General features: G+C 54.0%; 1 protein-coding gene across 1 annotated transcript; it reads left to right on the top strand.

Annotated features, from left to right (window-relative positions):
* Nucleotides 1-46: 46 nt before the first annotated feature.
* Nucleotides 47-7,108, top strand: LSM4 (LSM4 homolog, U6 small nuclear RNA and mRNA degradation associated). The gene is made up of 5 exons (XM_005531643.3): nt 47-177; nt 384-425; nt 532-630; nt 3,304-3,487; nt 5,619-7,108. The coding sequence occupies exons 1-5, from the start codon at nt 175-177 to the stop codon at nt 5,705-5,707; spliced, it is 417 nt and encodes a 138-aa protein (XP_005531700.1). The 5' UTR covers nt 47-174; the 3' UTR covers nt 5,708-7,108.
* Nucleotides 7,109-9,108: the final 2,000 nt, after the last annotated feature.

The following is a 9,108-nucleotide window of genomic DNA, read 5'->3' as shown; positions in this document are numbered from 1 at the left end:
GCGCGGCGCGGCGCGGCCGGGCCGTGATCCGCTCTCTGATTGGCTGCTGCGGGACCGCGCCGCGCTCTGATTGGCTGCTGCGCGACAGCGCCGCGCTCTGATTGGCTGCGCTTGGAGCCGGGGGCGGTTTGAGCGGCAGCGCCCGGCGCGGCGGCGGCTCCCGGGTCCGGCACGATGGTGAGCGGCGGCACCGGGGCCGGGGAGCGGGGAACCGGCATCAGGAGGAGGCTGGGGCGGAGGGGAGGGCCCGGATCGTCTCTTTCCCCCCCCCTCCCCCCAGGGATGGCGTGCCCTGTGCCCCGATCGGTGCTCGGGTCGCTGCCCCGGCCGGTGTCCCGTTGTCGGTCGGTGCCTGAGGCCTTTCTCCTCTCTTCCCCTCGCAGCTGCCCCTGTCTTTGCTGAAGACGGCGCAGAACCACCCCATGGTGAGTACCGGCCGTGCGGCCCAGCCCCGCTCCCCTCGCCGGTGCCGTTCCGGTGACACCGGGCACATCCCGGTACCGGCGCCCCGTGACTGCCGTTCTCTCGCAGCTGGTGGAGCTGAAGAATGGGGAGACGTACAACGGGCACCTGGTGAGCTGCGACAACTGGATGAACATCAACCTGCGGGAGGTCATCTGCACGTCACGGGTAAGGCCGGGGCACCGGGCACCGGGCAGGGGTCAGCACGCATTGTGTCCGCAGAGGACGGGCACCGGACAGGGCTCACACACCCACTGTCACCCCAAATACCGTCCCCAAATTTCCCCAGCTCTGTCCCTGCAGCCAGGCTGGCTCTGCTGGAGTTCACGTCGCTCCCATGGAAGCGTGACCTCTGCCTGAAATGCGGATTTAATGTAATTATTGATGGTGTCCGTACGATTATTGATAATGTCTGTATGAATATTGATAATGTCCATAATGAAGGAGCAGCTCTGATGTGCAGGTGACGTTCTGCACATCACAGGATGAGGGGCTGGGGTCCCTCATCCCCCTGGGTGAGGAGCTGGGACCCACCTGCTGTGATGCTGATCCAGGTTTCCCAAAAACCAGAGCCTTTACCTGTCCCAGGCAGCCTCAAACAACACAATATCTTTTATTCTTTTATTCCCTGCCTGTCTCTCCCCTCTCCACATCCAGCTGAGTTCACTGAGCCTGCCTGGGACCTTTGCCCTTGGCCAAAGTTTTTCCAGCAGATTGGGATCTGTGCTTTGGGCTTTGACCTCCATCAGAAATGCCCGGTCTTGTCCCTGTGGGAAGCACAGATGGATGGAAATGCAGCTGCTGTTGTGCTTTCCCAGCCCTGGAATGTCAGAGCTCCACGGGAGAGGCTGGCAGGGATCCTTGCTCTTCCAAAATTCTCCCTTCAAACCCCCCCAGCTCCTGCTGAACCCACGACAGGAGTTTGGAGCACCTCAGCGTGACAGAGGAGACGCTCTGAGTGAGGCTTGGGAGGGAATTTTGGGGTGGAATTTTGGAATTCATGGCTGGATTTTGGGTCAGACAAAGAACCGCTGTTGAGTTTAGTGGGAGGGAGACTCAGAGGAGGCGACAGCAAAGGTGACCCAGGACACGGGTGAGGATTCCCTTCTCCTTGGAAATTGGCTTCCAAAGGCTCAGCGCTGGGAAGAGCAGCAGCTCAGGTTTTATTCCCTCTGGGTGATCTGGAGGGATCCCCCAGAAGGACATGGAGATGTTGGAGCGAGTCCAAGGTTGATCAGAGGGATGGAGCAACTGTCCTGTGGGAAAAGGCTGGGAGAATTGGGATTCTTCAGCCTGGAGAAGCTTTGGAGTCACCTAATTGTGGACTTCCAGTGCCTGAAGGGGCCGACAAAAACACGGAGAGAAACTTTGGATGAGGGATGGAGTGACAGGACACAGGGCATGGCTTCAAACTGACAGAGAGGGCAGGGTTGGATGGGATTTTGGGAAGGAATTCCTCCCTGTGAAGGTGGTGAGGGTTTGGGATGACATTCCCAGAGCAGCTGTGGCTGCCCCATCCCTGGAAGTGTCCAAAGCCAGGCTGGACAGGGTTTGGAACACCCTGAGACAGCGGAAGGCGTGAAATTGGACGACCTTTTAGTCCCTTCCAACCCAAACCATTCCATAACTCCACAATTCTCCGACCTGGCACACAGGAGAGCGGCCTCAGCTGCCTTCAGACGTCCCCAGATCCCAGGTGAAGGTGGAACCTGCTGGGTTGGACTGGTGGGACTGGTGGCACTGGCCACTAGATGGCACGGGACAACGAGCCGGGAGCCGCTTGTTTACTGGGGGAGGCCGGAACGAGGAAGCTCCGGAGCCTGGAGCTCCATCCCTTCCTGCATCCCGAGCCAAGGAGCAGCCAGGCACATCCAAGGCAGGGTGGGGTTTGCCGGGTGTCTCTTGGAAGGGAATTGTTGCTCCTCTGCCTCGTCCTGGGCTTGCCCGTGCAGGCAGAGCCGCCCCAAATAACTGCGGCTGCTGCATCCCAGGAGAGCAGGAACGGGGCGTGCTGGTTTCACCTCCTCTCCTGGGATGAGCAGGCGCCTCTTCCACATGAGGATCTCTGGGCTGGAGCCATCCCAGCTGCAGCCAGGCCCTGCTGGAGCCGGGACGAGGCGGGTCCCAGTCTCTCCTCCCAGTTACATCATGGCCAGGGAGTTGTTGTTCAGCTCCAGGTTCTTATTCCCACAACCACTCGCTGAAACCCTGCTGCTATCCCAGCCCTTGGTATCCCAGGAAAACCCTGAAACTGCCTGAAAGCAACGTGGCTGCCTGAAAGGGAGGTGGCTGCTCCGAAACTGGGCACCTGAAGATATTTTTTTATTAATATTACTTTTTCTCCTTAATAAATATTTAATGTGTGAGCTGCGCATTTCCCTCAGCTGCTCACATCCCACAGCCAGCTGGCTCCAGAGCTGCCTCGCTGCTCCCTCCACACCCCAGAGGAGTGAAGGAGTGGGGTGACACCCATCTGGGGAAGAATCCTGGCCACAGCTGCGTTTTTCTTAGCAGAATCGGTTGTTCGCCACCATTTTAACTCGTGTCTCTTGTCCCACTTTCAATTCCCTTCTCGTGCCAGAAGGGAAGAAGGGCCTTGTTTCCTCACCCTCTTCTTCTGGCATTTTCTGCCAGTGTTTTGGGGAACAAATTGAAACTACATTTGTCTGTGGGGCTCTGTGTTTTGGGGAGTTAAACCCCTCTTTTTCACAGCTGGTTACAGATAATGCTCCCAGCAAAGACTGCTGGAGCTCTCACCCTCTCCAGAAACACCCAAAAGCCCTAAAAGTGGCCCAAAAGCACCAGGTTTTGCTCGTGGCCTCACTTGTTGCTCCCCAACAGGACGGGGACAAGTTCTGGAGGATGCCCGAGTGCTACATCCGTGGCAGCACCATCAAATACCTGCGGATCCCTGACGAAATCATTGACATGGTGAAGGAGGAGGTGGTGTCCAAGGGCAGAGGCCGTGGTGGGATGCAGCAGCAGAAGCAACAGAAGGGCCGTGGGGTTGGAGGAGCTGGACGAGGTAAAAATCCTATTTTTTATTTTCCCCCCATTTTTTTTTCCCCCCCCTCCTATTTTTTTTTTGGGGGGAGGGGGATCTCTGCCTTGAAAATTTCCCCTCTTGTGCAAGGAAGAGCTCCTGCTGCTCTGTTTGAAAGCCAGGGCTGTGTCTGGGAGAAGCTGGAGCCGCTCCTGAGCAGGATCCAGTCGAGCGAGTGCGTAAGGCAGCCCCTGCCAAGGAACAGGGAGGATTCGTGCCAGGGATGGGCCTCCCTCGTTCCTGGGGTTGGGCAGGAGCTTGAAGAGAGTCTGAACTTGACTGTTTCGGCTCCTCCTGCCTCGTTTGGGAGCGTGGCCCTGCAGAGCTGTAGCTTAGCAAGGCCAGGGGGAAAACAAAAGGCTGTTCTGGGTGAAAATAGTGAAAATATACCAGGCTCTGCCCGTGGCAGTGAGAGGAGAAAAAATCATTTTCTCCCCTGTTAAAACAGGGCTTTGGATTTCCTGATTTGTTAATGTATTTATATTTAAAAAAAAAAAAGAGAGACAAAACTATCTGAGGGTTTGAGTTCCTCCTGGAACATGAATAATTCATGTTTCTGAGAAAAGAGAGGTTGCCACTTGGGAAGAAATAGGTCACCAAAACAACCCTTCCCATTTGGCGGGGTTAGGTGATCCCAGGGCACTTCAGCTGGGGGACATGCTGCTCCTTTTCCCCCAAATTACCCCCTGGAAGCCTGGGAGCTGTTCCTCTGCTCTCCCTTAATGCCACATCCTTGGGATTTGTGGTCACCCCACAACCCCGGGGCTGCTCTCGGCCCGGGCTGCGCCTGCAGTGGGAGCTGAAAAATCCCCAGCTCAGTTTGAGGAGGAGCCCTGGGGCTGGGGACGTGTGTGAAGCTCTCTGGAGAGCTGCCTTAAGGAGCTGCCTGTGCTTTGGCTATGCCAGGAATCCTGGCAGGACAGGTGGGATGGACCTGGGGCCATTCCCAGCCCAAACCCCCTGGAAGCTCCCAGCAGGCTGAGGTGACCTTTTCCAAAATCTGAAGGTTTTATTTTATTTATTTTAATTTTTGTTCCCTTCCTTTCCTTTGCAGTGCCCGGAGCACTTGACAAAGGCAGGTTTTTTTTGGGATTTTTTTGGGGGATAAACACCAAAACCACACTGTTTTCCCTGCTGTGGCAATGCCCACCTTGTGGGGAGCAGGGCTGAGCTCCGAGGTGGAGCTCCTGCTGTTTCCATGTTGCAGCCTCAATTCGCTGATGGAATATTTTCAAGGGAAGCTTCGGCATTTGCTAATTAGCTCAAAGGTTTGGCTCTCATTACCAAGACATGAAGGGAGGAGGGAAAGGAAAAAAAAAAAAAAAATGAAATAAAGGCAGGACAATTTTGTTAGGAGGCCAACAGGCAGGAGGGAAGCTGTAATTGTGCTCACAGTTGAAAGGATTATTGTTTCTGACACTGGTAATCCTCCTCCTTTGACTTCTTGCTTGCCAAACTCTGAAGTCCCCAGCCCTTGCTCCAGGAGGAGCATCCCAAGCACTGCAGGCTTGGGAATAATTTACGTTAATAATTGGGAATAATTTATGTTTTTCCTCTGGTTTGGGCACGTCTCTTCCTCTGGAGAAGTTCTTGTGCCTTGGATTGGGTCTCCTTTGGGTTCTGCCTTTGGTGTAGCAGGGTGGATCCACATCCCCTTATCCCTAGGATGGGATTTTGGGGATAAATCCTTGGTCTGAGGATGCTCAGATCGCTGTATCCCCCCAAATCCCAAATCCCTGCTGTCCTGTGTCCTCTACAGAGCCAAGGATTGCTCTGTCCCGTTTTTGGGTTGCCCTCACAGCTCTCCGGGGACACCTTACAACCTGGATTTTAAATCTGTTGCTTCCCTGGTTCCATTTTTTTGGGAGAAGCATCGGTTTGCCATGAGATGAACATTAATCATGAGATTGATACAGATCCACAGATACTTCTCAACTCGCTGCTGAGGGGGGAAATAAAAGCTCTGGGACTGGAAAAGGAGAAGTCAAAAAGTCCCATTTCTGCTTCTAAGGCTCAAAAATAAGCAATTTTTTGGGTAAAACACGAATCACCGAAGCTCTAAGTCATTGCTGGCTCACAGGGATGCTGTTAACTCTTCCTTTCTGCTCCACAGGTGTTTTTGGTGGCCGTGGCCGAGGAATTCCAGGCAGTGGAAGAGGCCAGCAGGAAAAGAAGCCAGGCAGGCAATCAGCCAAGCAGTGAGATGTCCCCACCCGGGCCAGGGACAGTTTGGGTTTTGTCACCTCAGGGTTGCCACATGTCCAAAAAAGTTCCTTTTCCCACTCTTCCATCAGAATCAGAGCCCAAATCATGTTCCTTTGGAAGCCCCTCACGCTTTAGTCTGGTGGAGTTTTCACTCCTTGTAGTCGGTAAATCATTGGAAATGTTTTTTAAAAAATTGGTTCACGGTTAAGGACCGAGGTTCTGCCTTCTCCTGAGAGTGAATTTTTCAGGCTCACCAGGTTTAATTTAAAATATTTTCCTGTTCAGAGGTACCAGAAGGAAGGCAAACACTTTCTGGATTGCTTGGATTTTTTTTTTTTAATTTTTATTTTTTTTTTAAATACTTGAAACTCGGGAAACTTGTTTTGTTTGTAAGAGATGTGTTTCGGTTTAAAAACACTGAACTTGACGATGTTGTGTCTGTACGTGAAGAGTCCTAAAGGCTTGGGGTTTTTTTTTTAAAAACCAGCAAACTTTTGAGCTATTGCTTTTCTTCTCCTGGCCAGTGAGTTCTGTTTCTCCCATGGCTTAAAGGAGAGGTGAACATTGGCCTTCAAGGCCTGTTCCCAAGAGAGCTTTGTGACAAATGAGCGTTTCCCAATTAGTTCATTGCCAATTTGACTTCAGATTAGAAGTTTCCTTCAAAGGAACAGAGTTTTTTTTCTGTGTTCTTGGCTTTTTTTGTTCATTTGGTTGGTTTTTTTTGCATGAGGCTGGTGCACCCCTTCTTCCACATGGGGGATTTTAAAATTTTTTTTTTTTTTTTTTTTTTTGGAAAAGCAACTTGAGTTGATTTACACGGATTTATTTCACCCCCCACCCTGCTTTGAAAACTCTCTCCCTTCTGCTGTGACACCAAGCGCTGAACTCTGACAATATTTCTCAACCTAATTTCTTCCAGCAGCTGGTGATTGACCTCTCTGGCTGTACCTGTCACTTCCTTCCCCAGCCACCAATTATCTTCCCTTGGGGACACAGGCCAGCGTGTGAACGTGTCCCTCCCATAGGTTCAGAAAACTCCTGGGAATTCCCAGGTCAGGTTACTCCAGTCTTCCATCCCATGAGTGAAATACACCCTCAGAATATTCTGGCTGATCCCAGCTGAGCTCCTGCACCAGGGCACGGGGGGAAGAAACAGCTCCGGGTGTGCCTCAGCCCTCCCCTGGATGGATGAAACAGCTGAATTTTTGGGGGGGAAAACTGATATTGTGGCTTGTTTTGAGCAGGTTTGGGGTTTGTACAACTGGTTCTCATGTTGGAGCCTCTGCCATCGCCACTGTACTGAGAAGGAGTGAAGAACATGCTTTTATAGACTTATTTTTTTAATGTTTATAGAACTGGGCGCAGTGGTGAGTGAGAATAAATCTCCAGCCTCTTCCAGCCGCCTCCCTCAGTGTGTCTGTGATGCTGCTGGGCCCTGCCCGACCCAGAACCCTTCCCTGAGCCCTGGAATCGGGGATAAATCCCTAAACACTCCCTTTCCAGCACCAGCCACGTGTTCTCCGTGGAGCCGTTCCTTGTTGAGGCGCTCCACGCTCATCCCAGGCTTCTCCCAGGGAGCCAATTCCAGGGGATGGGGTGATGTGTCCTCCCTCCTGGAAAACTCGTGTGGCATTTTAACAAAGCCCAGGCTGTGTCAGACTTTCCCTTCCCAACCTGCTCCCTCCCTTCGGATCCCTCCAGCCACAGAGGCTCCGTGTGCTGTGGCTTCCCTGCTGGAAAGGGAAACAGCTCCAGCCCTGCTGGGATTTTTAGGTCTTTTTCTGGCAGGAGAAATCCTCACTGCAACAATGGGACCTTTGGCTCCAGCTCAGGGTAGAGTCCTCCAAGTGCTCCTTATCTCCTGGCCAAGCTCTGGGGTCGGGTGATGGAGCTCGTTAAGTTCTGCATTTGTTTAATTACACCACGGGCTTTAGCAGCATTCCCTGCCTGCTTCCCCCCTTTCCACTTTCCACCTCTGCAGGAATATTTCCGTCGCCTCCAAAGGGCAGCTGGGTGGCAGATGGCTCTGTGGAAGGGCATTGATGTCACGCTCAGCTGTCACTTCGGGCCTTTCTGCCCCAAAAATGGGTGTCTGGGGCTGTCACTGCCCCGTGGCAGCGCAGGGAGGCTAAAAAACCAACCAAAAAAATATTAAAATTAAACAAAGCAGGGAGGAGTGAGATAAAAGCAACAGTCAGAGAGGAGGGAAAAAACGGTCTGAGCCTGGCTGCCGGCGTGGGTGGGTGCAGAGCCTGGCAGGGCCAACGCGTCCCGCATGGAAAGAGCCAGCAAAAGCCACCCTGGAAACCCTTCCCGGGATATTTTGGTGGCAGCCGAGCCGGTGGCAGCTCCGGGTTTGTGTCTGTGAGTGCCCCACGGTGACTCAGAACTTCTGAGCCTCGCCGAGGAGGCAGCACAGGAATAGTTACACACCAGCGACGCGGAGGGAGTGGCTGCCGAAATATTTCAGGGCTGTGCTAAGCAACTAAAAATACACGTCAAACCCTCCTCCTCCTCCTTTTTCCTTTTTAAATCTGTTTTCTTTCTCTCTCTCTTTCTGTGTTTTTTTTTTTTTTCTTGTTTTTTGGGTTTTTTTTTTTCTTTTAGTTCTTGTTTTTTGATTGTAGGAGGCCCCTGGGGGTTCCTCGGGGACAGGGCAGGTTTGGGGACAGGCGCTGGCAGCTGTGACTTCTTGTTTTCCCGGCTCGGTTCCTCTCTCCCTGCCTGTGGCAATGACTAAGAGGCAGCTTCCCCTGCGTGCCCAAATCCTGGGGTGCAAACCCTGCTTGTTCCCTTTCCCAGGGGGAGCTTGGCGTGTGGATGCACCCCTGGTAGCCCATGGGCACCTTTGTGTCCAGCCCGTGTCCTCGGTGTCCAGCGCTTTGTCCTGGCCGGAGCCGATCGGGCACCGCTGGTGTCACAGAGCTGGTGGCACACAGGTCCTGGTGGCACTGTTGGAGCCAGGGGACAGCAGGAGGATGCTCTGGTGGCCACGGCCTTGCTCGCCGAGATCCGGCGGTGGCACGGGCTCATCCCAAATCCTCGCCGCCTGCTCCGGGGTAAATCCAGCCCGGCTGGCAGGTGGCAGAGCTCTGTGACTCAGTGGGTGCTCCTGGAGCCCCCGGGGACTTTAGCCGCCCCAGCGTGGGGACAGTGGCACTGCCACCCTGCCCGGTGACCTCCCCACGGGAGACGGAAGGGGCCGCTGATTCACGCCCCTCATTAAACGCTCGTTAACAAAATGAAGCTGCTGGCTCGCCGCAGGCGTTGTGTTCTCGGTTTGGGGACAGGGGACGTGCGGGATGAGCAGCCGTGGGGACAGGCTGGGGGGACACGGCAGGAGCCGGGGGACAGCCCCGGGGTGCGGGGAGGGGTGGCGGGGCCGTGCCGGGGGGGCC

This window comes from Pseudopodoces humilis, chromosome 28, assembly GCF_049639895.1.
Source record: "Pseudopodoces humilis isolate 2021_Gansu_Grassland_sample_001 chromosome 28, ASM4963989v1, whole genome shotgun sequence".
In the NCBI taxonomy this organism is placed as follows: domain Eukaryota; kingdom Metazoa; phylum Chordata; class Aves; order Passeriformes; family Paridae; genus Pseudopodoces; species Pseudopodoces humilis.
Note: the sequence above shows the minus strand (reverse complement) of the source record. Positions and strands in the feature narration are given on the sequence as shown.

Bases quoted from the DNA above. Each gene is read 5' to 3' on its own strand.
- LSM4 (XM_005531643.3), top strand. The intron at 426-531 runs GTGAGTACCGGC...GTTCTCTCGCAG, and splicing joins CGGCGCAGAACCACCCCATG to CTGGTGGAGCTGAAGAATGG. The intron at 3,488-5,618 runs GTAAAAATCCTA...TCTGCTCCACAG, and splicing joins GGTTGGAGGAGCTGGACGAG to GTGTTTTTGGTGGCCGTGGC.